Source organism: Daphnia pulex, chromosome 8 (assembly GCF_021134715.1).
Source record: "Daphnia pulex isolate KAP4 chromosome 8, ASM2113471v1".
In the NCBI taxonomy this organism is placed as follows: Eukaryota; Metazoa; Arthropoda; class Branchiopoda; order Diplostraca; family Daphniidae; genus Daphnia; species Daphnia pulex.
Window position 1 is genome coordinate 186,769 of NC_060024.1, and position 23,471 is coordinate 210,239.

At 41.8% G+C, this 23,471-nt stretch overlaps 2 protein-coding genes across 2 annotated transcripts; both read left to right on the plus strand.

The window, feature by feature from the left end:
• Positions 1-1,597: 1,597 nt before the first annotated feature.
• LOC124199584 lies at positions 1,598-23,062 on the plus strand. Its single transcript, XM_046595424.1, has 6 exons — positions 1,598-1,681; positions 1,776-1,847; positions 2,397-2,550; positions 2,592-2,822; positions 20,573-20,747; positions 20,875-23,062. The coding sequence occupies exons 1-6, from the start codon at positions 1,598-1,600 to the stop codon at positions 21,311-21,313; spliced, it is 1,155 nt and encodes a 384-aa protein (XP_046451380.1). The 3' UTR covers positions 21,314-23,062.
• Positions 10,957-12,530, plus strand: LOC124199722 (putative ankyrin repeat protein RF_0381). The gene has a single exon (XM_046595644.1). It carries the CDS (start codon positions 11,126-11,128, stop codon positions 12,377-12,379), a length of 1,254 nt encoding a protein of 417 aa, XP_046451600.1. The 5' UTR covers positions 10,957-11,125; the 3' UTR covers positions 12,380-12,530.
• Positions 23,063-23,471: the final 409 nt, after the last annotated feature.

Sequence of the window (23,471 nt, forward strand, 5' to 3'; positions counted from 1 at the left end):
ACACTGCCTTCTATAGTGTTGGTGTGGGCTCCAGTGACGGGGTCTTTATAGTTTTCTGAATGGTTTACCGTGAAATGGATGTAATCCATGTCCGGCATCGCCCTGCATTGCAACGGAAAAATATAACAATTTGCATTAATTATTTTCCCAGCGGGCTTCGACCAATTATAAAATTCATTTGCGTGACATTACCACATAACACCACCTCTGCTTAGGATTATGCTTACTAAATATCGTTGTTAGAGGCCCAGCAATCCGAAATTATTATTCTTCCAGGTGCGATCCATCGCTTTATTAAACGAAGTAAGGTTTCTCTTTTGCGGTTTCGGACGGCTACAAGGAAACATTTGTTGCTGCCACGTTCAACGCCACCAAAAATCCATTGGCCCTCAACATGTTTCCCTTTATGATATTTCCCTTAATAAAATTAATAATTTTTTAATTTGTTTCACAGTAGGATAGAACATTATTGACTTACTTTTCCCAAATTTGGATTCGTCGATTTCTACAATTTTACCGGGAACAGCTATGCGCTCAGATTTCGTTAGCATGACTTCGATTGCCACTTCAAGGCAGAAATTTGCCCAGTCCACCACTGTTTGGTGAGCACATTCCAATTAACGCTGGATATACTGTAAGGGATTTTCGTGCCACCAATAGTATGTAAAGAGAAGAATTTCCCAAATCATCAGGTGAGATTTCCAAAACCAGGTATTTCTTCGGACAGATGATTTTGTCCCGCTTTTCTCATAATTCTTCGTTTTCTCGTTCACAACTTTGTTGTGACATTGGTAATAACATTCATCTATTTTGGCGGGATCTTTCTCTATCTTCATAAGGGATTTACTCTTGTAGCGTTTGCAGCTGATTTGACCTGTGTAAAGTAACTACTTTTCTATGTAGAGAATGGTAGTAGACCATTCTATAATCATATACACCGTATATGATTATGTCTGGCAGCAGTGTACACACTGCTGCAAGCAGACGATTTTCACAAGCGAAGCCTAGCATCAAGAGCACGTATATTTTTTCAGTGCTCCATTTTCATTAGTTTTGAACTAAAGTAGACAATTGAATTTGCAAATACACTAAATTTGCTACTAAAAGCGTAAAATCAAACCAGTTCTACAATGGCAATACCGTTTTTCCAAAAAGGAGTGGGAGATAATCGCGGCACAAGAACTATAAACTACCAGAGCAAGATTTGCTGGTTTCATTGAAGCCGTTCCAGACAAGGAAAAGGTTTTACGCGAGGTATATACGACTTAAAATTATGAACATATTATAAGAACAAAATAGTAGTGGATATGTGTGAATTTGTATGTGTGTCAAATATCCTGTTATAACTTGACAGAAGTAACGACTAAGTCTGCATGTGAAAGTCATGAGTCTTACAATTAATCAAGCAGAAACAAACGACAAACTGCATGTAACCAGTCATGAGTAACAACCTGAAAGGAAGTCGTTTGTTGGCAAAAAAATTTTTCGTTTCAGGTACTTTTTTATTATATCAACCAACATTGAACTAGTAAGTTACGTCTTTTAAATTTAAAATTTCACACAATTTTATAAATCCAAAAGCTGCATTTAACCAGTCATGAGCCAAAAGATTTACAACTCATCAACAGCAAGCAACGACAAGATTCATGTAACCAGTCATGATCTGTCAAATACCTGGAAGGTAGTCGTTTGCTAGCGAACAAAATTTGTCTTTCAGGTGCATATTCATATCCTGTGGTAAGTTACATCTAATCAAATACAATTTTAAAACCTAGGTAGAGGAAGTGTATCTTTCCGACGGTGCTTTTACAAGCCATAAAGGGCCTGTTGCCAAAAATTTGAGATTCGTATTGTAATGGTTTGATACCAACATAATTGAGAAAGGCATAGCTGCATGTACCCAGTCATGAGCTCAGCCATTCACAGCTGCATGTATCCAGTCATGAGCTTAGTCATTACAGCTGCATGTATCCAGTCATGAGCTTAGTTATTAAAAAAAAAACTGCATGTATCCAGTCATGATTAAATTCAAAAACTACATGTAACCAGTCATGAGTTACCAAAGCTGCATGTACCCAGTCATGAGTTCATCAAAACTGCATGTATCCAGCCATGAGTTGAATAAAAACTGCATGTATCCAGTCATGAGTTATTAAAACTGCATGTATCCAGTCATGAGTTCATTAAAAATGCATGTACCAAGTCATGAGTAGACACAACAACATGCAACCAGACAGGAACTAAATACAGTTCAATGGTATACGACATGCGTTCATTAAAATATAACTACATGTATTAGATATGAGTTAAGGATTTATTGACACACACACAATTCAAACGATAGAGATAATTAAAAAGTCTATTGATTGTTATCATTCTTATTTTGTTTATTCCAGCAATTGGAAGCTTTACAAAAAAGTTTGATGCCGGTCCAGGATGGAATAATCGCACTGATTAAATTGACGGCCAAATTAACGAAGGATACGGAAAAAGCTGAAGCCACCGTTGTATTGGGAGAGCTACGTAAAGCTGATGAATCGATGCGAGACCGTTTGTTTGTGTTATAGGTCAGTGTTATTCCATTGACAAAGTATTGAAGTTTGAACAGCCCATTGAACTATTTATGTTAATGATGCCCCAGGTGTGGCGAAAATTCGACCAGGAAACGGCAGACAAATTTGCCAGGAGAAAAGCTGGTGAATTCCTGGATCCAGATCTTGCCAAGGTCTTGGGGGAACAAGAAAAGAGAGCTGACCGAATCAAACGCGAACCGAAAGACAAACAAATGTTTCGCAGTCAACCGAAGCGATTCCGAGGATCATACTACTGTAATGCCCCGGCGGCAGCCCCGCCCTCTTCAAGATGGCCGCCGCCACTGACGTCACGCCCTGACGCCACACCCGACGTCACGACCGGCACCACTGACGTCACCCCAACAGCGTCATCCCTGACGTCACGCGGGAACTGCAAGACAGCTCATCCTCCCGAGCCATCTCGGGATAGTGCGGACAGTCATTCCAGGTTGGCGCGGACAGTCGGAACGACTTGCCGTGGCAAGTCGTTCCCGGTTGATGCAGCAAGTCATCCCCGGTCTGCAGGTGCTGATCGGGCGCTTCCCCCCATATATAAACCCCCTGTATGCACCTCTCTCTCTCTCTCTTGCTGTACTCCCCCTGTCAATAGGACACGCAATACAAGCGCTTCACCTTTGGCTACTCGTCTCCGTGTACTCTCCATCTTCTCCGTAAGCACCCCAGCCGGGCCTTACAATTGGCGACCTTGCCTTTTTCGGCACCTGGAATCTCAACAAGGTAAGAACGGATGAATCCGAATTTAGACCACTCCAAGTATTATGTTAGTACACTAGACGACAACGGTGAACGACCAGTTATTGGCCCTAATTTTAAATACTTGAACAAGGCTCAATTAGATTACTGTATAAAGAAAGTAGCAGTAAAATTATTACAGTTAAATTTTGCACGAAATAAGATAATTACATTAATACAAGACGCTAGGGTGACAACAGGTCACGCAAGACGATGCTTGCAAACGAAAGGAGATAAATTAACTAGGGAAATAAGAATATTAGAAACTAAATTCGACGAACTTTCGACCCCAAATTTTCCTATCTGTAGATTATCTCGTAAGGTTCGAATTGGAAGAGTTACTTTACCAGCAGGGGTTACAGTCTATTTAACAAAACTTCAGAAAACAAAGTCAGCCCCCCATACACCAATAGAGCCCGATTTACTTGCAGAGGCAACAGGTGGGATACCACCGATTCCGAGAGTTACTGAGGAAATTAAGTGGAGACCAACGGTAGAGACAGAAACACATACTAGCATTTTTGATAACGTCGATGAATTTATTCGAATATCGGTAGATGATATAATTAAACGCTTGCAAGAAGAACGGATAAGCAGCTCACCGGACTTAAGAAATAGAGCTAAAGTACTAGACCAATTGTGGAAAGCAGAGTTATCACCAGAATTTGATTGGAACAATTATTCCGGGGAATTAAACGAAGCAACAGACTTTAGAGGGTAGGAAAGTGACGACGATACCCTTAGTACTTTTGATCTTGATTTAATATACCCAACCGACGAGATGGCTTTAACACAGGCAGCAATTGACACACTAGAGGTAGCAGGACAAAATAATACGGCAGCACTAGTAACAGGCATGCGTAACTTAGCGGCACAAAGAAAACTAGAAAATATCCCGATTTTTTCAGGCGAAAGTAATTGCCCGTTAGTCATAGAAGAATGGTTTAAAATAGCAGAAAGAACAGCCAGATTAGCGGGATGGGATGAAGAACAACAGATAGCATTTTTCCAAGAGAAATTAACCAAATCAGCAGCCAATTTTAACGATTCATTGACAGCCCAGCAAAGAGAAGAGTACGATGACTGGAAAGCGTTACTTATTGCAGGGCTACATGATAACACGACAAAAGCCATTAAAAAAGGAGAATTAAAAGATTTAAAGCAAGAACCAGGCGAAAGAGTCAGAGATTTCCAAACACGGATAGACGACATGTATCGGATAGCTTATGGAGCAGGTCCGGCAAATAGCAACGACGCCAACGTAGTATTAGTCCGAGACGACATGAAAAAAGGAATTCTCTTGTCAGGCCTACGCAGGGAAATTGCCACATTAGTTTGGAATAGAGTAGAAGCCGATGCGACATACGCCAATACAGTAGCTACAGCAATAGAATGCGAAAAAGTAACTGAAGTTAAAAAGATAGCACAGAGTAAAGATATAACTTCTGCAGTTTCAGTCATTTCCCAAGAAAACGAGAAAAACGCGGCAAAGATAAAAGAATTGGAAGGGCTGATTCACAAACTGTCGACTAAACCGGTCTCACCTCCGACGGCATCAACACCAGTCGATTTGGGAGACCCAGCAGTAATCGCAGCCTTCAACATGTACAACAACGCGCAAACAAATTATCCAAAAACAGTCCGTTTCCCGGAAAATAACAGAAGCCGCAGCGTAAGTCCATTCACGTATAACAGACCCACAAAGCCAGAAGAAGGAGCCAGAGCTCAGACGCCAGTTAGAAATAATAATAGCAGTCAGGATACCCGTATTACTTGTTATAACTGCGGAAAGAAAGGGCATATTAGTAGAGAATGTTGGTCCGGACGAGGACAACAACAACAACAGCTAGGCCGTCGTCGCGACGATCAAAGATTCTCGCGAGACGTAAGACAAAATTCAGAGCGATCGGGACAAAATTGGAGGCCGAATGGAGGGCCACAAAGCAATTATCGAGCTCGCAGCAACGAAAGATACGATCGCAGCAACAGTACATATGGCAGACCATTCAACCAAGAAAGGAATCAAAACGGCAATCGATACAGCCAGGATTATCGCAATGCGCCACCGAACGAACCGAGACAGTAAATACGACGCAGAAATCGAATAATGTAAATACGGAATATAAACTTTTTTATGTACCAGTAAGAATAGATAATGTTTTCACATACGCTTTAATAGACACAGGAGCCTCAGTTAGTGCAGTTTCAGAATATTTTTTCAACCGATTAAGAAAAGAGGTAAAACAAAATAAAGTAAATAACAATGATAACCTTCGCAGCATATGTGGTGACAGTATGGATATTGTAGGAGTATACAAATTAAATATTAGCTTAGATGATAACGCTGAAATAGTAGAACAGAAATTTTTCGTTGTACCCCAATTGACAGAAACGTGTATATTAGGCATCGATTTTATTACGGAAAATGCGCTTGTCCTTGACGGAGAAACCCGTCGGGTAAATTATAAAATAAAAGGGGAAACTTATTCGCTTATAGCGGATACGGGAAATTCGAATTACGCCTACTCGCCCCTTATTCAATTATTAAAAACTATCGATAGAGAGGAGAGTATCGCAGTTAAAATTGAAATACCTGTGTCCAAAATAAAAATCGATGACGTAAATTCAGAAATGTATAGAAATAAAATAGACAAACTGTTAGAATTAAATAAAGACGTAATAGCAGATAAATTGTGTGAGCTAGGCCAAGCTAACGGTATTACACATCACATTGAGACGACAGGAAAAGTTATATATATGCGACCCAGACGACAGGCGAGAACAAACCTAGCCATTATAGAAAAAGAGGTGAACGAGATGTTAAAATATAATATAATTAGGCCGAGCTCAAGTCCATATAGTTCACTGGTCCATCTGACCGACAAGAAAGATGGCACTAAACGCTTTTGTATTGATTTCCGCAATTTGAATACGGAAACGATAAAGGATAAATACCCCATACCAATCGTCGACGAAACAAAAGATTATTTGTTAGGCGCTCGTTATTTCTCAACACTCGACCTGATCAGCGGGTATTGGCAGATAGAAATTGAGGAAACCGACAAACACAAAACAGCTTTTACAACAAGTCAGGGTCATTATGAATTTAATCGTATGCCATTCGGATTGACGAATGCACCAGCAACTTTTCAGCGTTTAATGAATAACTTATTACAACCAGTTATTCACAAATTTGCACTAGTTTACTTGGACGACGTAATTATATATTCTAAAACAATCGAAGATCACATCAAACACATTCAATGCGTACTGAATCTATTGAGGGAGGGAGGATTAAAAATTAAATTATCGAAATGTTTATTTTTACAAAAATCAGTTAAATATTTGGGACACATCATATCAGAAGATGGCTTGAGGCCAGATCCGAAGTTAACAGAAGCAATCAGAAACTACCCGACACCGCAGAATAAGAATCATGTGAAGAGTTTTTTAGGACTATCAGGATATTATAGAAAGTTCATCTGGGATTATGCGAAAAAAGCAAGAGCGCTGACAATTTTAACAAGACAGAAAGAAGAATTTCGATGAGGCCCCGAAGAGGAAAAAACGTTTCAATTTTTAAAAACTTGTTTGTTAGAAAATCCGATTTTACGATTCCCAGATTTCGACCTCGAGTTCATTGTCCAAACAGACGCATCGGGATTTGCAGTAGGATCAGTTCTAGCGCAACGTAAAATTGTAAACGGAGAAAAAGTAGAATATGCCGTAGCATACGCATCGCAACAATTAGACGAGACACAAGAAAAATGGCACACGACAGATAAAGAAGCATATGCAATATATCACGCGTTAAAAACATTTTATCATTACTTATACGGTACGAAATTTACGGTAGAAACCGATCACGAAGCATTAAAAAACTTCCCCAAAATAACAGAAAATATGTCGAGAAAAGTGATTAGATGGGCTTTGTTCGCCAATGAGTTCGAGTTTCAAACAGTTTTTAGGCCTGGCGTAGCTAACCAAAATGCCGACGGGCTGAGAAGAATACCAGAACAAACGGAGGCGATAAAAATGTTTGGCCAGACACAAAGTATAAAAGCCCTAACAACAGAAATGTTTTTGCAAGAACAGGAAAAAGACGAATTTTGTAAGAAAGCGAAGAAAAAGTTTATAAAAGAACAGCAAAGACGGACCAAATTCATGGAAGAATATTTAGCAGCTGAAGCCGACGGGAAAGAATATGATAGGGAACATAGAGAAGAAGAAAACAACGAATACGAGAACGACCTCGACGAAGAGGAACAATTAAAAGAATTTAATAATGGCTTAATCGGCACAGCCGACGGAAAAATATTAGTACCAGAATCATTAAGAGAGAAAATATTAATAAGATTTCATGACAGCCCATTTGCAGGCCATTTAGGCGTAAAAAAGACTACAGCGAGGATTCAAAGACGTTTTAAATGGCCATTTATGGTAAAAGAAATTAGAGATTATATAAGAAAATGCGAATTGTGCGCCAAACGAAAAGTTGGCGGAGATAACAAATCCCCTTTAAACCCAATACAACCCCCAGACCACGTATGGCAATTTATGGCTATGGATATTGTAGGCCCATTGACCCCATCAGGACCCGAAAATCATACACAAATCTTAGTTATGGGTGAATATTTAACTAGATATATAACAGTTGCATCAATGCCAGATGCCACAGCCGAATCAATAGCTAAAGCTTTTTACAGAAATATTATAACGCAACACGGTGTGCCAGAAATGGTACTGACCGATCAAGGCCAAAATTTCTTATCAAAAGTAATGGAATGTTTGTATAAACAATGCGGCGTCGAAGCCATTCGAACGTCGGCCTACCGCCCTCAGTGCGACGGCATGGTCGAGCGTGCAAATCGAACCCTTGCAGATATAATTTCTTGTTATGTTAAAGATAATCCCCATACATGGACAGATTTTTTAGATGTAGCAGCTTTTGTTTATAATACCGCAGTCCATTCGAGCACGGGTTATAGTCCTTTTTATTTAATGTACGGAAGAGAGGCGCGAGAGCCGGACGATTTAATGCCGCCCGCGCGAAACCGAAATTTATCTGATGTTAATATGCTTTTCTCACAACAATGGTACGATGCAATTAAAATAGCAAAGGAGAGACTGATTGAGTCAAAGGAGAAACAAAAATATTACTACGATAGAACAGCAAAACGAGTCGATTTTAAAATAGGCGACAGAATTTTATTTAAACAGTTGGCCATCGTACCCGGAAAATTTAACATGCGCTGGGAAGGACCATATACAGTGGTGGAAAAGAAAAGCAACGTAAGCTACAAAATCATATCAGATGACGGGAAAAAACAGATGGTAGTGCATGCCGATCGCATGAAAAAATTCCAAGGCCGAGAGGGCCCTCAGGCCACTAACATAGTAGCGCCAGGCAGAGTGACAAAGTCCAAAGCGCGAGTTGCCCAAAAACAGAATGTAGTACAACATAGATACAATTTAAGAGAAACAATAAAAGCACCAAAAAGATATAGTAATTAATGTATAGAAATGTTTTAGATGGACGGTAAACTCGCGCTGGGACTGCTGTCGACTCTCGCTTTTGCCACGGTAACAGGAGTAAATATTACTATTTGCGACTGCAAAACTCCCAAGGCAATCGGCTTGCTGGACGCGGAGCTCCCATCGTTTTGTCAAGAAAAAGATACCATCCAACCAATTTTCAAAAAGTACCAATTTTTTATTAAGGAAGAACCTCATGCGCATTGGGAGGGATATGTATGTAGATCATGGGCGAAAACTAAAAAGATAGTAGGATATTTCTTCGGATCGTACGATACAACATTTACAACTTTTTCGCGGCCGGTGGCCGAAAAAGAATGTTGGGAAATGGCCCAATTTAACCGTTGCGTAAATAACATAATGGAAGGATCAGCAGATTCTTTCTCTTTTACCGCGTCACCAGAAGGCGACTGTGTTTGGATGCAAACAAAGGAATACAGCGTAATTAATTGCATGCTCCAAAAGATAATTATTAGAAAAGACTGTTTATACTGCCCAATAACTTCCCCTTTTGGCCTATTAACTAACAGCTCTGAAGTGTCTTTTGTCCGCCATCATGACTCTGTCATTGTATGGGACGCAACAAAGGCTAATATTTCAGGACAATGTAATTTAAGAGAATTAAAAAGCGGATCAGGATTCGTACACAAAGTAGACAGTAATTCTGTAAAATTGATAGACGACAACGCTCAATTGGAATATTTTTATTACGAAAACGTAGAAGCAATTTGCGGCAAAGCGCTCCACAAATTAAAAAATTTAGACTCCGCATACCTACGAATTATCGCGCAGGATTGGACCCGTATTTCAAATGCGGAATCAAAACTTTGCCTAAATGACGAATTAGAAGAAGTAATATGCACCAGCCAGAAAACACAGGAATTTGTTTTAGACAAAAATGAACTCGCACTAAATCTTACACACCTAGCGAAAGTAAAAAAGAATTGTTTGACGCCAATGTGGCTACGCGAATTATATAATAACATGGAAAAAATGCAGGGAAAAGAGAGGGAAAACGTACGATATTTTTACGTCATATCGACGGATTGCGATAGAAAGCAAAATTTTCACTGGAATAGCGAAACGTTTGAAATAATGGCCTACATGCCCAATAGGCAAGAAGGTTGCTTAACAGCAATCAAAGGTAGCCAACCTACCCTTAAAATTTGTACACAAGAAAAAAAATCAAAAATGGATATTTGGCCCACCCGAGATTCCTATCAAACGGAAGACGGAAGACAGCCAACCCCTTTTGCTTCAACACCACCAGTATATGGAACGTCAAGCGACAGTTCATGAAAATGTGTTGGAAAAAGAAATACAGAAAATATATTGTGGAAACCTTCAAGTGCGTAAATATACATTAATGCTACTGGCGGAGCAAAACGGCCTGTTAGCCGCCCGCGCAAACAAACTTCCTATGTGTCAGCGACTTAAAACTTATGGTGAATATTTTATGGTGCAACAATGTACGGCAATAAACATTTCAGTTGGAATGAAAGAAACGAGATGCGGCCCTGAGCCTATTTACAAGGACTTTACAGTAGGCAAAGACGGATTTTCGTTACACCCTTTCGAAGAGTGTTTTTGGCCCAATAAACTTGTCAATCTAAATGGAAAACCCCATATATGGAAAGACGGACCCCAATGCAGCCATCGTCTCATCTTTCTACCCTCCGCCTCACAGCGAAATTCGAAGAATTGGAGGATAACGAAGCCCAATATGTGATCAATTCCCACGACATTTCTTACAGACACGAGTATGAAGCAATAAATTCAGTGAACGAAATAGTCGGTCGAATCCACGAATCAAATTCAAAAAGCCTGTCAGCAATAATAGTGAACGAGCATGAAGAATCACTTCACTGGGACCTCCGGAGATGGACATCAAAACTCCAGACATCATTAATCTCAGTCATTGCCGCATCTATATTCTCCGTAATTGTACTTGGTATAATTTGGAAATATAAGTCACGAATAATGGGACTGAGAGACATACTGGAACAGCTCGCCGTCCACATGCAAGAAAGACGGCGCCAGAGAGCCAATATGCTGACAGAGTAAGAAAACAAAATATATACATGTATCGGGTATCGATGGGCGTCAATACAGAGTAGTTAACACAGCTGTCAATCGTCCATCAAACAATTAAAGGACCAAAAGTTTTTTGGTCCACGCAACCACAACCCATTTTTGTCAGTGCAGCTTTGACTTCGGTGGCAAACAGTGCCTAAAAACTTTTTGTGTCGCGGAAAAGTAACGAGATGAGTGCCTCACAACGAATCATTAAGAAGAATGTGGGCTCCGAGCCGTTGAATGGTGATAGTGTTTTGCACAAATGTGCACGGGCCAACAGTGCGAGTGGAATCGAATGTGCAGCATCAACTAGCCACATGAACGGGAAAAACAACCGGCAGGAGACGGCATTGATCGTCGCCGCGCAGAACTCAGCCTGCCGTGCGATGACCGCACTGATCCGGCAAGGAGCAGAGGTAGATCATCAAGACGGAAACGGTAAAACTGCCCTACATTATTCTATTTTAACCGTATCCGAAAAAGCGGTGGAGATTCTCTCCACCGCCGCAGCAGATTTTAACATCCCAAATGCAGAGGGACAAACGGCAATACACTTGCTAGCCCTATCAAATAACTTTAAATTAGCCAAACTAATATGTAGAAAGTTGCCCTTATTAAAAATGGATGTAATTGACCAAAACGGATACAATCCGTTCATTGCGGCTGTCGTACACGGCAGCCTCAGAATGGTCCATTACCTCCTCCACTTAGGTTACGATCCAACGACAAGAACGCGCTTGAATAAGACACCCTTACACATCGCCATAGAATTAAATAATTTTGCAATGATTAAATTACTCGCTAAAACACCGAATATCAATAATATTGACGACAACGGCCACAGCGCCTTAACAATTGCCGTCGGTCGCGGAATCGAAACCGCGGTGGGCGTTCTCTTGCAGCAAGACGCGGATATTTCACAGTTAGACAAAACGGGAAATTCTATGTTACACATTGCATGTACGGGGAAATCAGCGAATATTCTACGACATATGTTTGAACATTTCTCAGATTTAAATATTCGTAACTCATCAGGCGAAACCCCACTACACCTAGCTTGTGCACTTAATAACACAACCGTAGTCAGCGAGTTATGTGCGCGTAGGGCAAATATTACAGCGCAGGACAATAGCAAGCGGACACCGCTGATGACAGCAATTATGTCAGGAAGTCAACGGTCCGCACTCGTCTTGTTAGAATGGGAATTTGTCAGGGAAACGAACCTAATTGAATTATCAGACGAAAATGACATGAACGCACTCCAATATTGTATTTTATTTAATGATCAATCAACAGCGACCAGGATTAGAGCGGTCGAGTTGGCGCTGCTTAACGCTCAGCAGGCTACTCCACCAACGCAAACCCTTTATCTTAATACAGGCGACACTTCCCCGCCAATTTACATAACAGACGACCCACTAGAAATCATAGTAGACGAATAAACACGATCAATTTTACTTTACGTTGACTTAACGTTAACAGCTAGAGCAAACGAGTGCTATTGCTGTTCGCGCCGGTTCAACTGTCTTTTAAATTGCGTACCCTATAAAATATTTTTCTCTTTGTATGTTTTTTTTTTATCATTGTCGCGGGTTCTCTCACTTTACTTAAATATTCACCGTAATTCGCCGATCAAGCTATTTTTTTTTTTGGTCTTCCCTTTCCCAAATTACACTTTTTTCTTCACCTACGCGGTACTCAAAGCCGCGACAATTATTTGATTCGAGTAAATTTAATAAAAACAATGAACTGCAAGTGGGGTAGGCCGGCGCCGGTCCACCAAGGCCGGCCGGGTTGCCCCACTCCCCGAGAAATTTTTTTTATAGCGCGACCAAACCCCCGTTGTTTTCGGACAGACCGTTTAAATGCGCAAGCTTTCCAGTTAAAGAAAACAAAGTAAACAAAAGCATTTTTTGTCCTCCTTCGGTGGTCGTTAGGCCTACAAGCCTAAACCATTCCCGCCGGCTGATTACATTACGTCCCCTAAGCGTTACATAAGTTGCGTACACCCGCCAACTATCGTTTTTTTTTCTCCTCACGTTTGTTTTCTACAATTTTTGCAACTTTCAGAACCACGCAGTAACCAGTTAGGCCTATATATACGGCCCAGAGCCGTTAATAATGAGATTGCGCAGATCACGCTCGCTTGTGCCACCACAATTAATGGCGTCGGGAATTTAATTCTGGTTTGAACTACGTATGAAATTTTTTTTAAAAGTGCCTTCGCTCACTCCATTAATCCAGATAATGTAGGGATCCCCCCGTTAAAGTATAAAAACGAAAAGGTTAATAAAAAAAAATAACAAGTGGCCCAATAGCCCACCTAAAGCGCACACTGGGTCAAACAGCAGCTGCATTTAAGGCAGTTCCGTCATTATTTTTTTTTCCTTTCATTAATCCACAATAACATGTAGAAGGCGCATCCAGCTCACCAGCGACGCAAATAGTATTGACTTACCCCCAAGTTTTTTCTCTCTCCCCCCAATCAATTCAACAGAATTAACTGGGAAAACGTTGAGAAAAGAACCCAGGAGCAAGAAAAGCCGTCGGCAAAGGATAACCGACGGCTAGGCCGGCTACCACACAGACCATAGAGCCGATAGGAGTAGAGTTTCGTCCGAAACTTAAAAACCCCCCAACAATTTTGCCTTCTTTCTCCCCCGCACGGCCCAGAAAAATATGCATCGCCGTGTCACCATTAGCGTCCTGCAAGCCAAACAAGTGGCGACGGGCCCCGGGTTTTGTTTCATTCAATTAATTCAAATAATTAACTAGAAAGTGTCAGCGAGAAGGCCGCCAGAAAATTATTACTGGATTTAAAATCCGAGTCATCCGTCTGACCGGAAGATTCCACGTTTACGTACAAGAAATCAAATCTAATTCATAAATATTCATTATGATCATTGTTTCATTTTTTTTTTTTTTTTAAATTCCGACCAGGGCACTATCCGTGAAGCAAACTCTAAAACAGTTCGTAATAGTCCGCCACCCGATTCGGACGAAACAATTAGCGACAGGACCCGGGTTTTGTTCAGTTAATCCGAATAGTTAGGGAATCCCCCCAGTTACGGTATACAAAATGAAAAGGTTAATTGCAAATGGCAGAGCGGCCAAATAATTCGCCTAAAAGCGCACACAGTAGCTGCATTTAAGGGGCAACCCCGTATTTTTTTTTATCATTTTCGCATTCCGAATGAGAAAAGGCGCACCCACCGCAAATGCGAAACAAAAAGTATTGACTTGCTCCCAAGTTTTTTTTTCTTTAGTCAACCAGTCCAACAGAATCAATTGAAAGGTGCCAATAAAGAACCTAAGAAGATGAAAAGCCGTCGGCAAAATGTGCATCGACGGCTAGGCCGGCCACCAGGCAAGCCAATACAAGCCCCTACCAGGGACCAAAGGACGAATCGATAGGTGTGTTTCGTTTGAAACTTGTATTCTCAAGAGCTAATTTTTCATAAATTTCTGTCTACATTGCGGCAACCTTGCATAAAAAAAAAAAAATAGGTCTCGACTTAACCGTTAGGTTGGACGGAGGAAAAGTGAAAGGAGAACTAATTTTTTTTTTTATTATTCTTTGATCTCCGCACGATTGCGCAAAATTTCCTTTTCATTTCATAAGTCACCCAACGGGTTTCGTAATAGGCTAACTTTCTATCATATTCCGGAAAAAGAGAAAACAATTTTTCACGTGATTCTGGTTCTCTGGCGCCTAGGCAGGCCTTAATTTCCGCCACCTGGTTGGTCGGACGACCCACCGTATTTTTCCCACCAAGGCCACAAAGCTACGGCATTTATTTTATTTATGTTTACATTTTTTCTTAATTTTTGAAGAAAGACGAGACAGCCAACGGCTGATCGTCGTCGGATAGTGCGCTAGGATATATGTTCCGCGCTCAAACAAGTGTCATAAAACCCATATTTCCGTCTACTACTTGCACCAAAGAAGCAACCAGTATGAACATAGAAAATGGGGACATAAAAGAAAAAATGCTGTGCGATAAAGGGATGAATGGGCCGGACTAATCGTACCCTTGCAAATGGTTTTTAAACGAAAGGGCGGTAATACGCTCTATGAGAGAATTGTGATGAAAAAAAAAAAAAAAAAAAGAAGAAAGGAAGGAAGAAAAAATATCCGTGTGGTGACGGAACGAAATCACGTTTTGTGATTTAAATCAAGAGGTTAGAAATAGAGAATACGGAACAAGCTAGGGAACGAAAGCAATAGGTTGCAGCTTTATTTTTTCCGCGTTCCCCTACAGTAATGCCGCATGATTGGCGGACAATTTTTGCGAATGAATGGCTCCGGAAAATTTGGATTTCCGTTAGCGGGAGCCATCGCGATTTTTATGAGGCCCAAGAGCTTATAGATTAAACGCTGCATCATTTTTTTTTGTATTCCACAGAATTTTGCCGCAAATCTAGAGAGATATTGATAAGAATTTCGGTTATGAAAATTAGAGAGATCAATCACATTCACACACACTTGAATGTGAAAGGCCAGAACGGAAAATTTCTGCCAGGTTTAACACGAGCCCAATTTTTTTTGGCGTGTAACGCACCAAATGTAATACACCGGATTACAAGCCACGTAGGGGAGACAAAATATGATCTTGTATGGGGGGAAACATATATACTCAAACATAGGGAAAGAAGAAAAAAAAAGGTGGGAGAATGGGCTGGTCCGTAACAACAATGAGCACGTGTGGCTTGTAATTAATTGTACAGAGAGCAACTAAAAGGAAAGGAGCGTATGGAAACGGTTGCCATCGCGTTTTTTTTTTGAGGAGTGGAGACTACGAATAAAAAGATGTAGCCACGAAAACTATTTGGTCTCGCTCCAAAATTTTCCAGCCAGTTCATAGGGATATTGATAGGATTTTAACTACGAAAATTCGAGGGATAAATCAAATTCACGCACACGTGAAGGAAAAAAAAAAGTTCAAAATTGTAATGGAGAAAAGCCATACCGAATCACTTCTCCGCTAAGTTCAAAACTAAAAAGCCGATTTTTCCTTAAAACCGCGTGTGAGAAAGGGACTTGAACACGAAATACAAAAATAGTAACAAACAAACCCCGATAGCTTTTTGTTAATTTAGACAAGAAAAGAATGTGTCAGGATTGTAAAAATCGTTAACGGATATGCAGCAATTCTTCGTTTTTTTTTTCCTACGCCTTGACAAAAGCGAGGATAAAAAGCCCACCGTTAACCCCGTCGAACGTAAAAAGTAAAGACGGCCAGATAACGAGAAATAAGATAGACGACACGCCCCACCGCATTTGGCTGAGAATTGTGCGGCGGGGTCCTTTTTAAAAGAAAAACAAAAGTAATCGAACAATATAGGCAATCTTTCCGTATTGCTATATTAGAATAAACGCATTTGAACTAGCGGAGGTCTCCGCATAAACGACGCGCTTAAAACGTTTAGGGCGCAGCATTTTTTTAAGTTAAAACAGAGAGGAGTAACTTTTCACTAGCAAAGTAAAATTGGCGAAACGTACGCACTAGGGTGAAGCGATAGAGGCAATGCATTGTCTTTACCTAAAGCGCAAAAATCATACAACCTCTGCCTTCCAATTTTCCGCAAGGAGTTCAGTCCCTTCACGCGTTTCCTCTTTCAATCGAGTCTTGAATGAATCTGTGTCGCAGGATCGTTGTATGACGACGCGACGCGAGAAGGTCTCTATAAAAAAAAATTCTGTACTATCTTTACCTTGCCCTAGCGCAAATTTTACAGTAACGACCACCAAAAATGGTCTATTTTTCACCACGGTTCCCAAATACTTTACCGATGCTTGGCAACGACAAACACCCCAATCATTGGAAAATTAAGAAAATGCCGAAAAGGCAAATTAGAAACTGAAATTTTCTTTTGACGATGAGTTCCCACTGTCGGCTGACCGCCCGACGCGTGCCCACTTTAACAGCGGATTAGCCAAGGCAATCACCGCCGAAGCTAGGGCGCTTTCAAAAGCCACGCGGCGGGGTGTGTCGAGACGACATACAAAAAAAAAAAAATATATATTGAATTCAACCTGTGGGATAGCAAAAACATTTCATGTTAACTACTGTACCGGTCTGCTGTTTTCGAATTTAAATTGCCGGTCAAAGATGAACGTTCAATGACGAACGTATTATGAGGAAGGAACACCAATCAGTTGCACCATTAACCAGTGTACGAATGGCGACGTTGATAAATCTTCAACATGCAAAGATTAATGTGAAACGTCAAGCCAAATTTGGGTCCCCAAAAGAAGAAGCCAAATCACGAACGGCGGTTTTTCCAAAAGAAAATAACGGAAAACACTATACAGCACTGTCTGTGGGGCGAGATTTCACCTCGCAGGGAAAGGACCTAAAATTAAGAAAAACAAGCGGGAAGGGACCACACACCACCTATCCAAACCCACACTCTAGACAAAACAGTGTCGACCAACACAAAGGTCGTTTTAGTTTTTCATATTCGTCGTTTTCGTTTCCCCTACGTTAGAACTTCTGTATCTCTTTCGCCTCGATTAATCTATCTCTTGCTATTTTAATCGTTCGATTTCCCCACACCACAGCTATTAAACATTTCCCCATACAATTTCATTACGCCCGAGTAAAGGAATTTCATGTTCACACCTCTATTCGATGTCGACGTCCACCATCGCCTTAAGCAATTCCCCCCACAGGACACCCCTTGTCGACGTCATCGTCATCAATCGCCACTAGCTTTGTGGCATCGACACCTGCAAACCTACAAAAAGACACGCGGGAATTAATCTCGAATCAAAGCCTCCCGTTGAAACCCCCTTAGCACCCCCAATTTTGAGCGGCGACAAACTATTCGTCCAAAAAAGTGTGGTCAATGTCCCCGACAAGACCACGATTTTTTTTTTTTTTTTTTTTTTTTTGCGGGCTGGATTGATCCAATCGTTCCTATATTTTGTTGTTCGCAACAGTTATCCCCAAAAGTCACTCGACCCCCTCACACTTTTCTCCTTTGATGATTTTGAATGTTTTCCACCTCGTACTCCATATAAACCTCCCAAATCACTATTTTTTTTGTTTTCCTTCTTTCCCCCTTCGAAACGATTCCCACTTTCCCTCATATTTTGGAAAAAAACCCGAAACTGAAGACTATATGTTTTTTTTTTTGGACCCACTCTCAAACCCAATTCCCCACCAGATGTTTTTTTTTAAGACACAAGTTCGACAGTGAAAAGCAATTTTTTTTCAGACCAAAAGACAGTTTATTATCCCCACTCCCTGCGCAGACCCGCTCAACATGTATAGCAATTGCATAAAAGGGACGAAAGATCAAATTAAAGGAAGGGGGGAGGGGGGCCCCGATAATAAAGATGTCGCCCACCCACACAAAGCACGTAGGGCCATCTCCAATAAGACACAGGGCCCGCCGTCTTCGAAAAAATAAAGAAACGTCAAAACGAAAACACTGCAGACGGTGACCATTAGCCAGTCAAGAACAAACCACCAACGAGTGAAATGGCACAACAATCCTCCGTCAGAATGGTAGTGAACGACAGCAACATCATCGCCACCTTCGCAACCAACCTGGCGATAACCCTCATCCGCCGTTCAACGGTGGAAACACTGGAGTGCCCAACCCGCCCAGTGTACGGGCCGGACACGTCATTTACAGACCCGGCAACGTCAAGAGTCTACCAAATCGAGAGTGAAGCCAGTTTAACACTGAAGTACGCGGGACAACAAAAAATCATCACCGCGTACGTCGTCCAAAGTGACGAAATCGGCGCCCCATTAGTGCTGGGAATGGATTCCATCCTAACCCTACAGGGCAGCCTCACCAACCGTGACGGAAACGAGGAGATGATCCCGCACTACCCCATCCCCGGGGAAGAGGAACTAACCGCACCCCGTCCCATATACGCCACAGGACTAACGGTGTCCATGGCATCAATCACCTGGCAGCGACAATCAAAATACAATATGGAACCCGGTCAAGACGGTGAGTACCACCTCGACCCGATCACAAAAACCAGGTTCCCCATATTAGGAAGAATAAACCTTCAACTGAGATCAAGCGGTGAACATTTCTGCGTGTTGATTACAAGAATCAACACACAGTTCATGCTAGGCCTCGACTACTTACAAATATTGGAATTCAGACTCGAATTCCCCGGCGCCACCATCCGGTGGCCACGGACCCTTGCGGTCCGCCCAGTACGTCGCCGCGCGGTCGCAGCAAACGGCCCAACATGTCCTAGATGCCGTCAAGCGGCCCACCTGCGCTCACAGTGCACGGGCCGACCACGCCCGGCGGAAAGGAGCCAGAGAGCCAGGGCTATAGACCCACGGCAACAACAGTAACTCCCACCCTAATGCCGCCCTAATTCTTTTTAACATGATAACTGTTTTTTTTAATATCATCTGCTAATTTTTTTTTTGACCCCTTATCTATCCCATTACATCTTCTTCCCATTTTTTTTCTCTCTCTTCGTACACATTCATTTTGCAGCCACAACCAATCTCTACCTTTACCATATTCCCCCTTAACACTTCTACATGCCTAGCTACAGATACATCCCATTACATTTTTTTTCCACCCTGCGACTTTCATAGACTTCCGCCTTCCACCCCAGTTTCCCATAACCATTTGTTGCCATATATGACTCATGAAATTTCAGTTCCCCGTTCACCTTCCCCCCTATTGATTTTACACATACAGTATACCATCTATTTCACCATTTTTCTCAACATGCTAATTTCACCAACTATATTTCCTAGAGTACTTTCCTCCAAATATACCCGCACCAGGTATCACCGTCAATAACGTTTTCTCAAGTCCGCCTTCCTCCCCAGTTTCCCCCTGCAGCCATTACATTTTTTTTTCTCTTCTCGTTTCCCACCTTGATTCGTTTTCCGTTCAAAAACCATTCCCCTATTTTGTTCTTCTTTTTTTTTCTGGTTTTTCTCTTCCATTTACATGTTTACAACCCCCTATTTCCCACCCGTGCGTATTATTTTCTTACTCCTCAGTTCCCAATTTTTATTCTTATATTCCGTTTTTTTTTATTTTTTTCACATTGATATCAAGGCAACTGGGATAAATCTCTTCAAATATATCCTTTGTTTTTTCCACAACCCCCGGTTCCCCATTGTATTTGTGCACCTGGCTGATTGTTTTTTTTTGCCGACTCCGAGAGTCGTCTCTAAAGGAGACGGCTCTGTAATGCCCCGGCGGCAGCCCCGCCCTCTTCAAGATGGCCGCCGCCACTGACGTCACGCCCTGACGCCACACCCGACGTCACGACCGGCACCACTGACGTCACCCCAACAGCGTCATCCCTGACGTCACGCGGGAACTGCAAGACAGCTCATCCTCCCGAGCCATCTCGGGATAGTGCGGACAGTCATTCCAGGTCGGCGCGGACAGTCGGAACGACTTGCCGTGGCAAGTCATTCCCGGTTGATGCAGCAAGTCATCCGCGGTCTGCAGGTGCTGATCGGGCGCTTCCCCCCATATATAAACCCCCTGTATGCACCTCTCTCTCTCTCTCTTGCTGTACTCCCCCTGTCAATAGGACACGCAATACAAGCGCTTCACCTTTGGCTACTCGTCTCCGTGTACTCTCCATCTTCTCCGTAAGCACCCCAGCCGGGCCTTACACTACGAAGGTCACGGCTCAAATTCACCAGACTTCAATAGCCAACAACATGTTGGGCGCGGTGGATATGGATCACGAGGTCGTGGAGGAGGTACTAGAGGCAGAAAACAGCCAGGACCCGACCACAAATGTCACAAGTGTGGATCAACTGAGCATTTCTTCAAGAATTGCACAAAGTAAATATTGTTGATAAATCGACATAAACATTGTGATGTACGACAGGGATAAGAATAAACTTGTGATATTCAGCAACATATTGAGACCTTTCATATCATTAAATAAGGAAAAATCTGTATTTTTCAGGAATTGTACGGAATTTAATGATGATGATACTAGAAACACTGACACAATGACCCAACAGAAAGAAGCTCCTGTAGAGCAAATTGACATTGAACATAAAGAGACACAGCATGCCCAAGCTCAGTTTTCACCAGGATCTATCCACTCAGAAGAGGTCAACAAATTTTCGAAGAAGGAGCTAAATGCAAATGAGTGGGTGATGCTAACACTGAAAGAAGGCTACGTTATTCCTTTCAAAGAGTTCCCCCCAAAGTATGAAGAACCCAATAATGCATCGGCCATTCGCGAAATGACTTTCACGTACGAAACCGTTCTTGAATTGAAGAATTCTGGAGTAGTCAAGTATACCAATGAAAAACCACATTGTGTGTCACCACTCACTGTCTCATACAAGACCGGAAGAGACGGCTCAATAAAGAAAAGACTTTGTTTGGACGGATAGCGATGCATAAACAAATGCATAAAGGAGCAGAAGGTCACTCTCAGTCATTTTCAAAGAGCCTTGGAGTTGACACGAGAGAAAGATTACCAAGTGACTTACGACCTAAAATCCGCTTACCACCACATTAAAATTCATCCTACACAAAACAAGTACCTCGGAGCAGCGGTAACAAAGCCTGAAGGAGACTTACAGTACTTCGTTTTCTTATACCTCCCTTTTGGCTTATCGTCGGCCGTCCATTGTATAACAAAAATTTTCAAGCCAGTCAATGCTTACATACATGGAAGAGGCAACAGACATTCCATATACCTGGATGATGGGAGAATCACGGTAGCATAAAAAATTCAAGCAGAGGAAAATCGTATTGCAGTTTATGAGGCTCTACGGAAAGCTGGATGGATTCTAGAAAACAAAAAATCAGACCAAGAGGGAGACCCAAGTCAATTAAAAGAATACTTAGGATTCGTTATCGACACAATCAATATGACTGTACGCCTAACGGATGTCAAAAAACAAACAGCTCCTCAAACAAGTATGGGAGACAATTTCTCTTGGATCAAACAAGCTACCAGCCAAGGAATGGGCCAAAACGTTAGGGAAAATTGTAGCTACAGAACCAGCATTGGGACCAGTCATCATCATGGCAGCAAGAGCCGCATATTTAAGATTGGATGAAGCTGTGTGCGACCGAGGATGGCACACACAGTTAACAATGGACAAGGAATCCATTGACGGACTCACTTTCTTCGCCGAAAACTGTTCCAGTTTCAACAATTCACCAATCCGATCAGCAGCCACGGAGATTTCTGTGTTGTCAATAATCGGGCCACCAGATAATTTCATCCAGAAAGGATTTGTGGCTAATCACGCACGCACCGATAATGAAAAAATTTGGGCCAGCGACGCGTCAGGATACGCGACTTGTGCGTATTCAATAAAAGGTGACCACCTCTATTTGCGAGGGACATTGAACGAGGAAGAAAGACGACTTTCATCAGGCCACAGGGAACTTATTGCTGTAACGAAGACCTTGAAATATTACGAGAGCACAAACGCGACTAATTCCCAAGCCACAAATGTTTATTGGCTCACTGACAGTCAAAACATGACCACTTTTCTCACCAAAGGGTTTAGTAAAGGCCCTTTTCAAAAGGAGGTGTTCGGCATAATGACCCTATGCAAAAAACTGAACATTAGAATAATACCAATCCACTTGTTACGTGATGATCCACGCATTAAGATGGCAGACGACGGATCGAAGATGACCGATACAGACGATTGGCAGGTGAATCACGAAACCTACCAAAGAATCAACAGAAGATACAGTTTCACTATCGATTTATTCGCGTCTGACCGCAACACAAAGTGCCAGAAGTTTTTCTCAAATTTTAACGGCACGAACACTTTTGGCATCGATGCGTTTTCGCACTCGTGGGAAGATGAAGTGGCTTGGATCTGCCCACCAATTAGAGAAGTAATCAGAACGATAAGAAAACTGAAGATGTCGAAAGTCAGTGGAGTCATTTTCATCCCCCGAGTGGAAGACGGCGGATTACTGGACAGAGATTTTCGACAAAGAAGCTCAATTAATGTGGCCCTTTAAATCTGTTGAAATTCACAAACCCTACATTATCCAAGGTATTCTCAGCTACAGATCTCCTTTTACAGGACGAGCAAAAATTAATTTCCTTGCAATTGAATTTGACTCACACTAAGTGGAGAAAAATTAAAATTTGTCTGGTTCATTGAATAAATACAAGAAAAATTTGTAAACCAACCGCCTATTGTGATACTTGCCTGTACAAAATCAATTTATTGATCAAATGAAGAGTTTAGGAATGGGATTTTTTATGCAACAATTCAGAGAGCAAAATACGAATTGTGATAGACAGATCAACATATTTTGCTGGCATGGAATCTGAGCGCCAGCCCCCTAATCGTTTAAGCTGTTTATCAGTTGCTCCATTCGCTGCTGCTGAAGTTGCTCTTCCTCTTTTCCGAGAATGCTCACCGTAGAGCGACAAGCCATATCCCAATGAAGTTAATAATTTCTTCAAATCACTGAGAGCTCCACTGTAGGGTACGGCCTTCTCCGGGTTTGGTTTATTTTGCGGAGTACAAGAGGGAACAAGATACCCAACGTAAGAGGGGCCCAAAA

Bases quoted from the DNA above. Each gene is read 5' to 3' on its own strand.
- LOC124199722 (XM_046595644.1), top strand. From the start codon at position 11,126: ATGAGTGCCTCACAACGAATCATTAAGAAGAATGTGGGCTCCGAGCCG.
- LOC124199584 (XM_046595424.1), top strand. From the start codon at position 1,598: ATGAGCCAAAAGATTTACAACTCATCAACAGCAAGCAACGACAAGATT. The intron at 1,848-2,396 runs GTATTGTAATGG...TGTTTATTCCAG, and splicing joins TTGCCAAAAATTTGAGATTC to CAATTGGAAGCTTTACAAAA. The intron at 2,551-2,591 runs GTTTGTTTGTGT...CCATTGACAAAG, and splicing joins TGATGAATCGATGCGAGACC to TATTGAAGTTTGAACAGCCC.